Here is a 14692-nt window from a genome sequence, read left to right on the forward strand (position 1 = left end):
CTTGATAAAAATCACAGTTTGTTCTTTCTCACCAGGCTCAGTTTCTTTTCACGTAATTGTGAGCCAGCTGAACGAACACTAGCACAACTATTAAAGATGTTTAGCCGATAGTTGCCAGTTCTGTTTGGTTATATCTTTTTTAAATAAGAGGAACACTAGAGCCATTGTTTTAGCTTGACGCCAGAACATTTTTTTTTTGTTTGTGCATCTACATAACTAAAGAAAGAGCTTCTTGTAGTGAAACAAGACATCTCTGGTGTCGGCCATAATGACGCGGACAGTGAAAACAAAAGGTCGTTTTTATTGCTTCATCTATATGGGAGCCAGGCATTTACTGCTGCTAGGCTTTCTAAAAATATATGATCACTCCCTCCCCCAGATTTATGTGCATTTTGAAGTCAAGTCAAGTGTTTACTCAAGTAATGAAAAGCGTACGAGCAAATGAAGGAAAATTATATGACACCAGCACTAACAGCATTACTAATGCATCATTCACAGCTCGCTCCTTTCTGAAAAAGACAGTCTAATGTGGCAGTCAAAGTAATATGCATCTTTATCTATGTCCACACACGCCGTGAAGCCAAAGGCAATGACAAATGGCCCTTCCTGTCATGTCATTTTCGGCTTTGCCAAATATTAAGTTGTCTTTGTGTTCATGGAACCCATTTATCTTAGTTTAGTCGCATGATTTTATAGCTTGACAGGCAGGAATATTGTATCGGGGCGATACGCGTTTGAGGTATCGCCATCCGTCTTAAGGGGGACGTCTCAATTTCACAACCGCTGGGGCTGGACGAGTTACAGTGCATTCAATCAACCATTGGCTCCATATAATAACATGACGAGAGAACCACTGGCCCCCAAAATGAAATGTTTAGGAACCAAATGACTAGGCAGTCAAATAACATAATCTCTCACTATAGACGGCTGTTCAGAAGCAAAGTTTTGTTCAATTATGCCTAACTATACTAAACAATAGCCAGTACTATTTGTTTATTTTTTTTACTTATTATAACAAAAGTGTTGTGTATCTTTAACTACATGTTCACTTATGAACAATCAGTTGGTAATTTAAGGGTTATTTCACCCAAAAATGAAAATTCTGTCATGATTTACACACCCTTATGTCGTTTCAAACCCGTAAGACTTTCGTTCATCTTCGGAACACAAATGAAGATCTTTTTGATGAAATCTGAGAGCTTTCTGTCCCTCCGTTGACAGCTACGCAACTACCACTTTGACGCTTCAAAAAGTTCATAAGGAAATAAGCAAATCGTCAAGTGAACATGCTTGAGCTTCCGTTTACCACAATTGATGTGTGAGTGGATGAATGTTTATATGTGAGGCCTAAATTAAATCTGTTCATCATATAAAGTGACCGAGTCTCTTCAGAATTTTTTTACTAAACCGCTCAATTCATATGGATTAGTTTTACGATCTCTTAACTTTTTGAAGCATCAAAGTTGCGTAGCGGTCAATGGAGGGACAGAAAGCTCTCAGATTTAATTAAAAAGATCTTCATTTGTGTTCCGAAGATGAACGAAAGTCTTATGGGTTAGGAACGACATCAGGATGAGTAAATAATGACAGAATTTTCATTTTTGGGTGAACTATCCCTTAGCCAAACATCAAATCAGATATGACCAAAAATGACTCACAGTTTAGCGAGTGATTCAGTTGTTTCAAACCAATATACTTGTGAGTTTGAGACTACTTCAGATTCATAAGAGTCATTCATTAGAGAATCAGGCACCTCGAACACCGTGAACAATCACAAACACTCTAAAGATGTGATTTACTAACACCAAATCAATGTCATAAAAATACACATTGAGGAAAATAAAGTTATCTCATCCTTAGCTCATTTACATTGAAAATTACAAAATGTGTACATATTTTATTTGTAGTCTGTAGCTCTGATCTGAAAACACAAGCAAAGTATCATGTTAATAGTTAAAAAAGTGAAAAAGTAACCGCTTTACTCAGGTTTTGGCTTTCTAAAAAAATAAGGCTTTAGTGGGATAGAAGGGATCCAGTGTAATTGCTTGTATGTCATTCAGAGAAACAAGGGCAACGTTGTGCTGGCATATTGAGAGTTGTAAAACCGCACTGAAGCGTGATTTGAACGAGCGCTTCTGTCACTGAGGCGTAAACTAATCTGACCGCAGGACTGAGCGTGGCTTGTCTTTATGTGGTTTGGGTTCGAGTCAGAATTGAAAATCTGGGTTACATCCTAATGCAGCCATTAAAGCATTATTGCAGAGGCAAACCATCTTGAGATGATGGACATGAATCCTCTGATGGACAGGTAGGCTAAATTAATACTGCATATGATACACGGATTTGGAAATTATCTTTGGAATCACCCATGGGAAAGACAAATCACAAATGACATCTTGTCAATATCTCACTTGTTTCACATAGACAGCAACAGTGGGCTCAATCTAAAATAACATAGGCTACTTCTTATCAAATTCTTCATAAAGTAAAATAAAATAAGATGTTAAATATGAAAGTAAACACTTCTCAAATTCTCCATTCCAAAAAAAAAGACAATATGAAAGCAATAATTTCTCAAATTCTTCCAGAAATAAAAATAAATAGTAATATAAAATGTCAAAAATCTAATTATTTCTTTAAACTGTCAACAACAGTCCCATTTTGTGGAAAAAAAAACTACACGTCATAAATATTCCTCAGTGATATCTTTAATATCTCAATTGTTTCTCCTAGTCAGCCACAAGATTAATTTAACAGTTGATTTCCCTTTTTCTAAAAATGAATGCATTGCTTTCACTTCTCGATCAGTATCAGAAGAGATCACAAACTGTGCACAAAAAGTTTTCCCAAGACCAAACTGAGCTATTATCCACATAAATTTTGTATAGTTCTGTACTCTTAATGTATGCCAACTATTGACTTGCATCTATTGTAATTTTAAGACATATAACTGTCAAATATAATTAACTGAGAAAATTATGTACCCTGAAATTTTGAAGAAGCCAATCAAATTCTCCTCTGGCCATTTCCACATACGTATTTCTACACAAGGCCACTGAGACTAAGACATTATTGTTTTTTGATATAGAGAAACAATCATCTATGATTTGAAGATCATGATCCACAGCAACGCCAGTGGTAATTTCAGAACAAAAGTAAATCAAGTGCGAGATGAAGGAAATGTTCTCCTCATTAATCTTTATTCCACTTCCACTGTATCCTCACGACTTTCCCAAAACTAACACCAAAGAGCAATATGCAGAAAGCGCTCTGTGCTGCCGCTGAGACACTATCCCTAGTTAGTCATTCCTCGCTTTACTGATTTAACTCAAACAACAGCAAGGCTAAATTACACATCTGCTCCAAATTGCCATTGTTTTCACTCATTTTACTCAGAATACCGGCAAATCTGGAGGTAAAACATGTCATTATCTGTTGCTGGCGTTTACTTTCATTATCAACTTTCAAAACAGCCCCACAATTTCAGGCCTGAATGGTTTTACAATTTTTAGCACCATTGTCTCAACAAATTGTTGCAATATACATAGCATACATGTCGTGTAATATAAGAGCCAATGTAAGCGACATTGAACACTGGATTTTTCCCTTTACTGGAGCAGCACCTTTATTCCTCCTGAGACGACATTACAGGAGTGCACTTCTGGATGAAATGACTCAGTCGATCCCCCTGGGCGTCAGAGAGGATCTAGGTCATCTTTTTACAGACACATGTTAAGAGATTCAAGGGGTTCGTACAAAATATAATTATTGTTTCTGGATGAGTTGTTTTCTAGAAAAGCTGCAGTATGTACTATGTCGAGGACGAATCATACACTAAATATCTTAAAATCATATTGTACACAATTCTTCACTGAATGTTATTCCAAAAAAAAAAAAAAAAAAATCTTGACAAATACACAAATGTTACAATTCTGGCCGATAATGATAAGCCATTAGTTATTATGATTTTATGTCTGATAACCAATAAATCGTTGATATTAAAACTCAATGTAAAATAAATATACTAAATAAGTATATTGTTATATAAAAAAATACAAAAATAAATAATACATTTTAAATTCTACAAGTGAATTTAGGAATCACAATATTATAATGTTTTATAATATTTTCTATTTATTTCAAATTCTGCAAATGCTTAATGTTGTTATTAAATTATCATTAAAGTGATTTAAAATTAAATTTAATCTAGCACTTTTAAAGGTGAAAAATAGGTAGAAATGAGCATACAAAATGAACTATATCATCCAAAATACAAATAAATTAAACTAAAAATTATTAATAAATCTATAAATTAAACACTAAAATCAAGTGTGCGTGCGTGCGTGCGGGTGCGTGCGTGTGTGTGTGTGCGTGTGATTTCCCAAATCAAAACCCTGGTTTTTCACGAAAAGTTGAAAATGACAACTGCAATGCTATTGTTGATTAACAGTGACATTTCCACCATACGATTACACGCAACAAGCTGTTTGTTTTTCTTTGTGCATGACGAGAGGATATCCTTTTTCACCTTCAAATCAACTCACAATACTATTCAGCACCACCAGCTGCTCTCAGAGGTCTCCTTGTGGCCGTCTCTGCATGCTCTCATCCTGGACAAAAACTAGCATTTGATCAACTGCAGTATTGAATGAACTGAACCCACGGGCGCCTAAGCATCAATTAAAGTGTAGGTGAAATGATTTCCCTCTCTGTACGTCAGTACTCCGCCTCCACAATGCTCTGACGCCACTCCACTGGAGGGCTTAGCCGTGTTCGCCAAAGGCAAATGTCATGTTGTTTTCTCATTGTTCAATAAATGGACTCGGTAGACGGAGATCTGTGCAGTAATGCCAGTACTGTAATTGCAGCAGCAAAGCCAGATGGGAGAAAAACCATTGGCTTTAATGTCACAAACAATCTCTGCAGGGTGTTTGGATGCTTGAAAAGTTTTCTTACACATTCAGTTACCAGACTTGCAACTAGATTTGATCTCCATTTTTTTAATTATGGCCACATGAGGATGACTTTGAGTTTGGATGAATCTTTGGGGAAGCAAAAAAAAGAGGGCAAACCCAGAATCAAACGCCATCCGATTGTCACTCGCGGGCATCTAATAGGCAGATGAGTCAAAAAACGCCTTCATGTTTTCTCTCTAGTTTGGACGGACGAAGAAAAAGGCGAATTGTCCTGACACACCACCGTAGAGAAAGCAGCTTGAGACATCACTGTTGCACCATCAAGGGCTTCTCGCTGCCAAATGATGGGTTTTCCCGCTCTGAGCCGAGGGCCAAGTTGATCTGGCACGAGAACGAGAGCAGATGCCATTTGATGATGGCGAGCCAGAGACGAGACGGCCAAACTCTGTCAGAGAGATCAGAATCTTCTCATTATATTCTCACATCTTTTCATGTGGGAAGTCGTGTTCTCAATCAAAACCGCCATACCCCGCAGAGTGACCAGTCCATAGAAAAACTAAATTAAGCTATGTTTTTCGGTGTGTTTTCGCCATGCAGGGGTTCTGGTTGCACTTTTCGTTGTGTATGCGGGGCCTTGAATGAGACCTGCATGGATATTGGCCTTTGGCCGGGTGCACAGTCTGCCAGTGTGTGCTCTTTGATTCGTGTTGAGCCAGATCTGTAGTCTGTAAAGATGACAAATGGGGCGCATCCTGATTTGGAATGCATTCCTGGCAATGAGCAATTAAGCTGCTTTGGAAAGTTCGAGTGAAAGAGGAGAGAAAAAGGTAGATCAAATCAAAGTGCCTGAACTGTCTTTTTTCTGTTCGCCATTTTCTAAAGACAGATTTATTACTGTTGCTCAAAGCTCAGTATTAAACTCCGACAGGCGGACTGCAAACAGGCAAAAATAAAAAAGATCTAGAGAACAGAATATCACCGATGCTTAAAAGAAAAAAAAAGAACATACTGTCATAATTTGAACAAAATAAAAATATATTTAAAAAATATATTTATAAAAATATATATATATATATATATATATATATATATATATATATATATATATTGAGAAATGTTTCCCAAATAGCATATAGCATATCTTCAAATAGCATATCTTCGTTTATGTTCTATATAAGAAAGTCAGTCAAACAGGTTTGGAACGACATGAGGGTTGAGTAAATGATAATGGAAAAACATGAAGAATTTATTCAAACACATTAAATATTGAAGAACAGATTAAGTAAAAATACAATGAATATGCAATATAGTGCATATTTAGCTAAATGCTCTTCTCCAAGATAATTTTTCTAGCTGAGTTTTTTGGAAATTTAATGGCTATTCTGAGGCATTACGTGACATTATTTACAAGCTGTTTTATTGACATCTTTCCGCGGTTGAAACTGAGCGATTACATGAGACATGATACAGATTTTAGTAAGTTGTAATGTATCTTTCAGCATACCTTCAGATGTTTGTGTTGTAACTAAAGCAGAAGAGATGATCGATCTGTCAAGCCACATTACAGAGCGGCAAATTATTGTTTGAATTTCAAAAATTAAAATTAACAGAATTTGAAAGATGAGAATTTGGCTGTGTCCGAAATCGCTCCCGATACCCTTAAATAGGGCACTATTTGAAGGGACAGCCATTTGTAGTGGTGTCCGTAATCATAGTGGACGTTATTAAGTGCCCTCATTCAATCCCACAATGCACCACAATAATGAGTGTACAACCGATGTAGACTCAACAGCTAGAGAATACCCATAATGCCCTGTGACAGTCGTGCCGAATGAATTCCCGCATCTGACCAATAGATGGTCATCCATTTTCCAAACCGTTGGTCGAATATGGCTACAGCGTAATATCATAATAAATAAATATTTCCATTACTACTGGAGCTGCCAGTTTGCTAAGTTTCAAATGATTATTAAACAGCAAGCACAAGCTATGCAAAAGCGGCCGCCCTTCCAGCGCACTCAGTGTCCGAATTCACTCACTCGTTTTCATTCGCTCCTTCAAGTGGACTATATAAGTGGAGTAATGTAGGGGATAGTGAATGAGGGTATATTTCAAACACAGTTTCTGTTTCATATCAAGCCCAAAGCTTATTGAGATATATTGGATGGGAGGCCCGCAACAAAGCATTGTTCATTCATCAACTGAAAACGACAGACTGAAAGATCGATTCTTGGGATTTAAGAATCGATATTGGTTCTTTAAAATGAGAATAGATCTGTATTTTTTACCCAGCCCTACTTTTATCTACCTTGTGCGGCTGGTTTCGTGGCACACAACAAGTACACACAGACAGAGAGGTTAAACATACAGTGTCTTTGCACACCTCACCAATGTTAATGCCATCTTTGATCTTGGCGTCTGCCAGGAGATGGAGAGAGAGGGAGTCAAGGACAGCAGGGGATTTTGGGTGGAGGGTTGGCGAGCACAGCTGTTCCTCGCTGGTTCATCCACAGACTCATTCAGAGGTCAACACATATCAGACTGCAGTGTTTCAGCTTTGCTAACAGTGCAGAGCTCAATTAAGAGCACTACATTAGGGGAATGTAAGCAGAGATGGATGTGACAGTGGGAAGATTACGTAATGAGAAACAGAATAGCTGGAAGGAGAAAAAGGGCAAACAATGTGATTATAAAGACAATAGAATGTGATTCTGATATGATACGTCTGTCATTATCCTAATGTTAGCTCGAGGGTCAGATCAGACAAAAGTCACCCATAAAGAGAGCATGGCTGCATGTAAAACATGCCCTACAGAAGCTTATATTATAAGATCAGAAATGAATTTCATAAATACTGGGGTTAATATCTAAAGGGAGCACATGGAATTGACTAATTTCATTCCCAAGACACCTTTAGATTACATATCTTCGCTATCGGGCGGAAACCTCACATATCCAAAAATGCTACTTTTCAGGAAATGGAAAACGCGCTGTATTTAAAAAAAATAATTAAACACAGTGTTGTCAAAGTTGATATTGTGGCTTTATATATAGTGAGACACTTGCATGAGTCATTATATTATCAACATTTTACCAAAACCAAGCTCAAATGGAGTTAGGAGGTTTTTGACCAGTGAATTTCTGAGAATTTAGGACAGGTTTTGCCTGTCATGGCCGCCCGCATCTGAGGTAGTAAGTGCATTGCGTTACTTTTTCATCAACCTATGGGTTATAAAGTTTACTGTAGCTATATGTGGGCACTCTTTTTTTTTGTCATTTTGACAACATCTCATGTTATTAAAGGTGAAGTGCTACGCACAGGCTATTTAAGACAGTATTGGCAATGACACAGCACTCTTCTCCACTCCTTAAATACATAAAACATTAGCGTTTATATATGGTGTTTCTTGATGATGATGATGATGTTGTGTCCAAGTTGCACCACTGCGTGTGGCACTTCATTCACGATACAGGCAGTGTGGATTTGAGGTTTCAGCATCAAATGGAGTTACGAGGTTTAGTCACAAGCTCTTTTTAATACTTTTCATTGGTTAAATATTAGCAAAACCCACAGCCAGATGTAAAGGGTAACCAATAGTAATGCAGATACGAGATTTCCGCCCGACAGCAATGATACAGGCAGAATTGATCATGAGAGAATACTAATTAAAAACTTTATGAGAAAAGCACTACCTGCTCTAGGGCTTTAATAAACTATATGAAGCTGAATATTAACACAAAGGTAATGAGAAGAAAATCTAAATTAATGAAATAAATACCGTATACACATACATACTTAAATAAAATAATAGATAATACAAAGGATTTTAATATGCTTCTGGAAACATTTCCTCACATTTCTACACTGCCGGCTTGACTTTTAGTGAAATCAGTCTGGTGAAAATGTAAATGGACGTCAATGACATTTTAATTCTGATGATGGTATTGAGCCTACACAACTGACCATTATTCAAGTGGATTATAAGCAATTTGAGTCAAGCAATCATAATCTGCTGATTTATATGACATCTAGATTAATGCTAATGCATGATTACATGAACATGAAATCCGGACATCAGCTACCTTGAGTTGTGTTGCAATAACCTAGCAACATTCTAAAGTCAGAACACCGTGAACCTAGAAACTACACAGCAACACACAACAGAAGACTCAAAAGACCCTAGCAACCTCATAGAAACACGCTAAAGAAGACTGGCAAGATGGTTCATTTGAATTTGGTGTTTTTGCAAATTAGTATGAGTGGCACAAGTAATAGCTTGACTTGGCAAGACCTGCTACTAATATAGCCTTCCTGCCCTAAAGCAAGCTGACGTCATTGTTTTAAATATATCCAGCAAATCATTAAAAAATGTCAGCGTGTTTGACTAATGCCAAATCCTCAGCACACAAGAGGTGAACAGCACACCATCACCAGTTATTCTTAAAGTACTTTCGGTCTGTGGTGTCTCAGATCAACAGAAAGCGGCCCACTCCGGGAACACACAGTCCGTCAGCCTCCATATGCCACCAGCCCACCGACCAAATGAAAAAACCTTATTAATAGATTCCGTGTCGAAGAGAAGTCACATCCCCGCTGAAAGTAGTGTGTACAGAGCGCCGAATGAGTCACGCTGAGAATTCCTCCGGCTTCTTCAGACGCGTCTGGAGGAGATCGCATCACGGCGGAGGATAGGTGTCTCTATTTTGAGTCACAGCAATCCCCGCGGAGCCGAGGCACGTAGCAAATGCAAAAGGCAGCGAGGCGGTGTGGCTGATGGACAGGGTCGGTCAAATGAAACGAGAAGGCTGTGAATTACTGAAGTACATGAAGCATCTTTGGGAGTAAGTAAGTTAGCAGCACACTGGTAAAGTCAGACGATTGCAAACTCAGTTTTATCAGCATTAGAGAGACGAAATTCTTCTTCAGGACAAGAATTCGAATAAATTACAGACGGAAAAAACAGCCGCCAGAGGAAGTCTGACAGAGAATATAAGGTCACCTCTCCGGATGATTCGGTTAACATCTGCTTATGACACCCTCACATCTTTGGAGGGTCCCTGGAGTTTGAGATGTAATTACACTCAGATGAGGTTTTGGATTCAATCAGAGTGAATATGGAAGTGGGAGAGAATATCAATAAAATATTTCAACTGTGTGATTAATGCTAGGAAGCTAAAAGATGCTGAGATCTTTAAAAATCATGTTAATATTCTGCCCTTTGAATCTGAACGGTTTTAGACTCTTAAGTCTAAGATGTCAATGACGCTAATCGTTTGATTTCGTTCACCAAAAACACACGTTTAGATTCGATTAGAGACCAGTAGGTGACACCAAGGGGGTCAAAGTTTTGCTGGTTGACATGGTTCAGTTAAAGGGATAGTTCACCCCAAAAAATCAATTGTTCCAAACTGTTGATTTGGCCCCATTGACTTCCATAGTATAGTTTTTTCCATATAATGGAAGTAAATGGGGTCCAACAACTGTTTGGTTACCAAAGCAGAAAAAAAGCAATCACAGCACTTATTTTACAATGACGGGATTTGTGTCAATTTACAAATTTAGATTTCAGAATTCATTCATTTAAAAGAATTGTTAAAAAAAAAAAAGCGCCAAAGATTTTAGTTCACAATCACAACCAAAGCACAGAAGACTGAGCAGAATGTTGTTCCATGCTAGAACTGTTAACCTCCCATAAATACGTGGTAGATGATGAGATTATTCAGACAGATGCTGGTCTGCATTTCATCAGCCTTATGATGGGACTGCATGGTGCAATTATCGTCGTATGAGAGCCATGTTTCAAAGACAGGAAGACTAAATCATTATCCTTAGCAAAAAACAACCACTATAATCAAAGAGAGGCAGACAACAAGTTTGAGAGAGAGAGAGAGAGGGAAAAAAGCCCACCATGACGGCTGACAAGGGAACTTTTTAGCACTTGTATTTATTTTATTATTTTTCATTTCAGAGAGTCATTTGAGAAACAATGGTGCTCTGAGATGCAGTTACTTTGGGGATAGCTGACGCTAATTGGCAATGGGAGTATTGGCTAGTCTCCCACTTTCAAAATAATTAGTAAAGCACACAGCACAATCTAACACACAGAAATAAATGAACCGCACTGGAACCCTTAACAACCTCTCTGCCTAGAGCGGAAAGGCAAGCTGTAGTGAGACAAAGCTGAACTTCAGCAGTAAAAAGATTTAATATCGTTAGAAATCTATTAAATCTGTGTCTTTAAACCATAGAAACCCCTTTATCATTTATAAAGGACATAATTTACACTTTTATGGTCTATTTTTCCCTCAAGTTAATTTAAAATGTTAGGAAAGATGTCTTGCAACAAAAATATCATCTCTTTAACTCTTTTGTGCCCTATAGAAAGCACTGATGTTGGATGGATAGGAACATATCTGTTTTGAGGGTGTACATCTACAGAGAGAAAAAAATGATTGCTCAGAGGTTGCTCTTTTATAGCTCATGAGACATTATACAAAATTATTTTGGCAAAATTAATATAGACAATACTGGTTCAACCTAGTTTACCTAAAGAAAAGCTCAGCAAATGCATACTGTATAGCAGGTACTACAATTGGTTTGAAATCTACTTCACGACTTAAAAAAAAGTATGTTCTATATGGTATAAATGTAAGTAGTAATTAATTTTGAATGTACGTCATCTGCCATGTTGTCATTATCACGTGACCTATGATGTCAGTTACGCTGCTTCACCTTCATTCGCAAATCGTCTCCCGTGGCCTCATGGGATTGTAAAGTGTCCATCAAATGCACACTTATGTTTTTTTGTATGGAAATAGGCATATTCGGACGCAGCGTAAGAGTACAGAGCTATAAAATTAATCCAGATAGCAGATCAGACCATTTGTACTTGGAACAATTGAATGAGAAATATTTGAGTTCCAACTGAGATCTCTGACTTTTGATTGCAGACTTATTTTAGAGTTTTTGTGTAATAAACATCAAACTTGGCTCTCTGACAGAGCGTAAAGCAGCCAGCGATGACAGAAGAAAGGCAAATCTTTGTGAAGTTGTAAACACTGAGTCAATCTCAGTTTCATTCAACTAGATTCTGAAAGACAACAACACGTATCATGACAGCTTTCATGTACTGTACTGTAGAGAGAGCGCAACAAAACAAATGTCATCTTCTTGTTTTCAGAAATGCAGAAAATAAAGTAACACATATTTCAAACTGTTCTTGCATCCTCCACAGGACTTCTGGTCCAGCGACATGAACAAGATGAAGAACTTCAAGAGGCGTTTCTCACTTTCCGTGCCACGAACAGAGACGATAGAGGAGAACGAGTTCACAGAACAGATAAACCAGCTTAACATTTGCTGCAATGACGGTACGGTTTTCCTCTCAACATTCATATCCCCCAATCAGTGTGAATGTATGGGTCACAATAACCAAGACTTAAATATGTAATTTATTATATGGATTATACCTGATGCTGCTACTACAGTGATCAAGTACTCCTTATTGATCCACTTGAAGCACCAAGTATTATTTTACCCAGAAAATTGCCAAAAAAAAGGTATTATTATTTCTTAATCCATGAAGAAAGAGCACCATGTGGCGCAGTGAGAAATGAGCTTCATCTGTGTCTGAAGTTGAAAATAAATGAGGAGAAGGGTAGATAGTATACCATAATCACAGATAGTCCTATCCAGACAGGATTCGATTTCTCAAAGGATGCCTGTGTTAGCCAAAAAACACAGACATGTTAGATTTGGAAGAGATTTAAAAAATTGTTTTAAAAGAAATCTGTAAAACACAAAAGTACCTGACTTCCTGAGGGAAAACTACTAGTCATGTCCAAACAGGGCTTAGTCTAATCCTACAATATGAACTGTTCGTTTTTCATTAATTTCATGCATAATCAAGAATTTATAATAACAAAAGAATTTTTAATCCTTTTGTGGGTTTTTTAATTTAATAAATCCAGAAAACTGCATACACACTTTTAACGTCCGTAATGTGATATTTTAATGCAAAACAGAATAGAAAATAATAATGATCAAAGAATAATGAAGATTAGTTCTCTTACCCGGCAGAAGTGTGAAAGGTTTGTCGAGTGAGAACAATAGAAACATGAATGGGGTAGTTCGCCATACCAGACATCGACTATAGACTGCAATAGAGCTTATAGGGGGCAATCATTTTTTGTTAGCCTTCTCTAAAAACACACTTACTTGCAAAAATGGGGGTTGTATTGAAAGAGGTTATAGGGGCTTCATTTTGTCCATCAGTATTTGCATGGATTATGGAAAGTGGGCTATTATTATTTTCCCAAGCCATGCTGCCTTGGGTCATCAGGTCAGAAAAGTTGTTTCAGAGGTGGAACGAACAAGTACTACATTTTGATTAAAATACAACTTTGTTCCTTTAAAATCAACTTAAGGCATTCAAAACCTTGACTTCATGGCACTGGTTCCTGCTCAAACTGAAAAATATAAGTAATGCTGATAAACAGCAAGAAAGCCACAGTTAACCCAGAGAGATATTCTCCAGATACCTATTCAAACTCATTTTTTACAATCAGGAACCTTTGTTAAGAAAGTAAATAGTGTCAGTTTTAAAGCCAACTGAGGCTACCTTGTCTCGATTTGAAGCCCTTTGGATTGTTCTCAAATGGAATGGGATCTCAGAAAGATGTTGTAGAGTGAGCAACCCATAAGGGTTTGATAATTTCTTCAAGAGATGGGAGAGAGATGAGTCTAGAGGCCTGTGAGGACCTGCGACGGTCCAGAGAAGATGAGGAGGAAACGGGATTCTGACTCTCCAGCGCCTTCGCTCTTCAGTCACAAATTGCAGTGGTGGTTATCCTTGAGCCTTCATTATTAATGCAGAGGTAATAGCACTATTCTGCTCTGCTGTCGGGCTCTATGGTCTTAACACCTTCTCGAGTCAATATTGAATCGAATTTCAAGGGAGAGAATACAAGTAGGACCGCTTTAAGAATTTAAGACTCTGTCAAAGATGTACAGGGGTTTTCGCACACCTGCGGTCTTAAAATATAAAACGATAATACTTGTTATTGGCTGGTCTGTAAATTATTTAACTCTAAAGAACAGGTCTTTATACTCTATTTTGAATTCCAATCAACTTCATGTGAACAAAAATGCACCATTTTATGGTAACTGGGAGCAAGCAAGTTCATTTTCTTTCTTAGTTGGATTTGTCTAGGCATATATGAACAAATAAATTGTGCTTGGAACCACATCAAAACAAATGGACCGAGTACAAAGATTATCTGAGGTATATTTTGGTGTAGATCCAAGTCTGATTGTTATCTCAGTCTGATTTACAGTGAACTCTGGATTGTATTTGGTGTGAATGCAATCTGAGCCACTTCATCAACGTATCAACCGATAACATTTCTGTAACAGATGTAGTATTCTGAGGGATCTTTAAATGTGAAATCTGTGGGTCAGAACTTCACTGTAACTCAAAATCAAATCAAGTTCCACTCTTCACTATTTGATGTCACTGTATATTTTGTACACTTGCATTATATTACAAAACAAATTTACACCCATGATGTTTAGATTTATATGATTTTAATGACCACAACAGTGGTGCAAATTGGTGCGCAATCGAAAATGCCCAGCAATATTGTTTTCCAGACTTGTCCCTGGTTCCCGCTCAAACTGAAAAATATTAATATTTTGTAAGTATTAATACTTTAATTTATCAAGAATACATCAGATTGTTCAAACGTGACAATGAAGGTGTTTATAATGTTTACTT

At 37.4% G+C, this 14692-nt stretch overlaps 1 protein-coding gene across 1 annotated transcript in view; it reads left to right on the forward strand.

Moving 5' to 3' along the window:
• cdk18 (cyclin dependent kinase 18) overlaps window positions 1–14692 on the forward strand; it is a 52333-nt gene that overhangs the window by 7237 nt on the left and 30404 nt on the right. Inside the window, exon 2 of the mRNA XM_081357243.1 lies at window positions 12152–12287. Within this exon, the coding sequence (XP_081213369.1) occupies window positions 12170–12287 (118 nt within the window). The 5' untranslated portion in view covers window positions 12152–12169. The remainder of the gene's footprint in view (window positions 1–12151; window positions 12288–14692) is intronic.

Source organism: Scardinius erythrophthalmus (assembly GCF_964197995.2).
Source record: "Scardinius erythrophthalmus genome assembly, chromosome: 25".
Taxonomy (NCBI): domain Eukaryota; kingdom Metazoa; phylum Chordata; class Actinopteri; order Cypriniformes; family Leuciscidae; genus Scardinius; species Scardinius erythrophthalmus.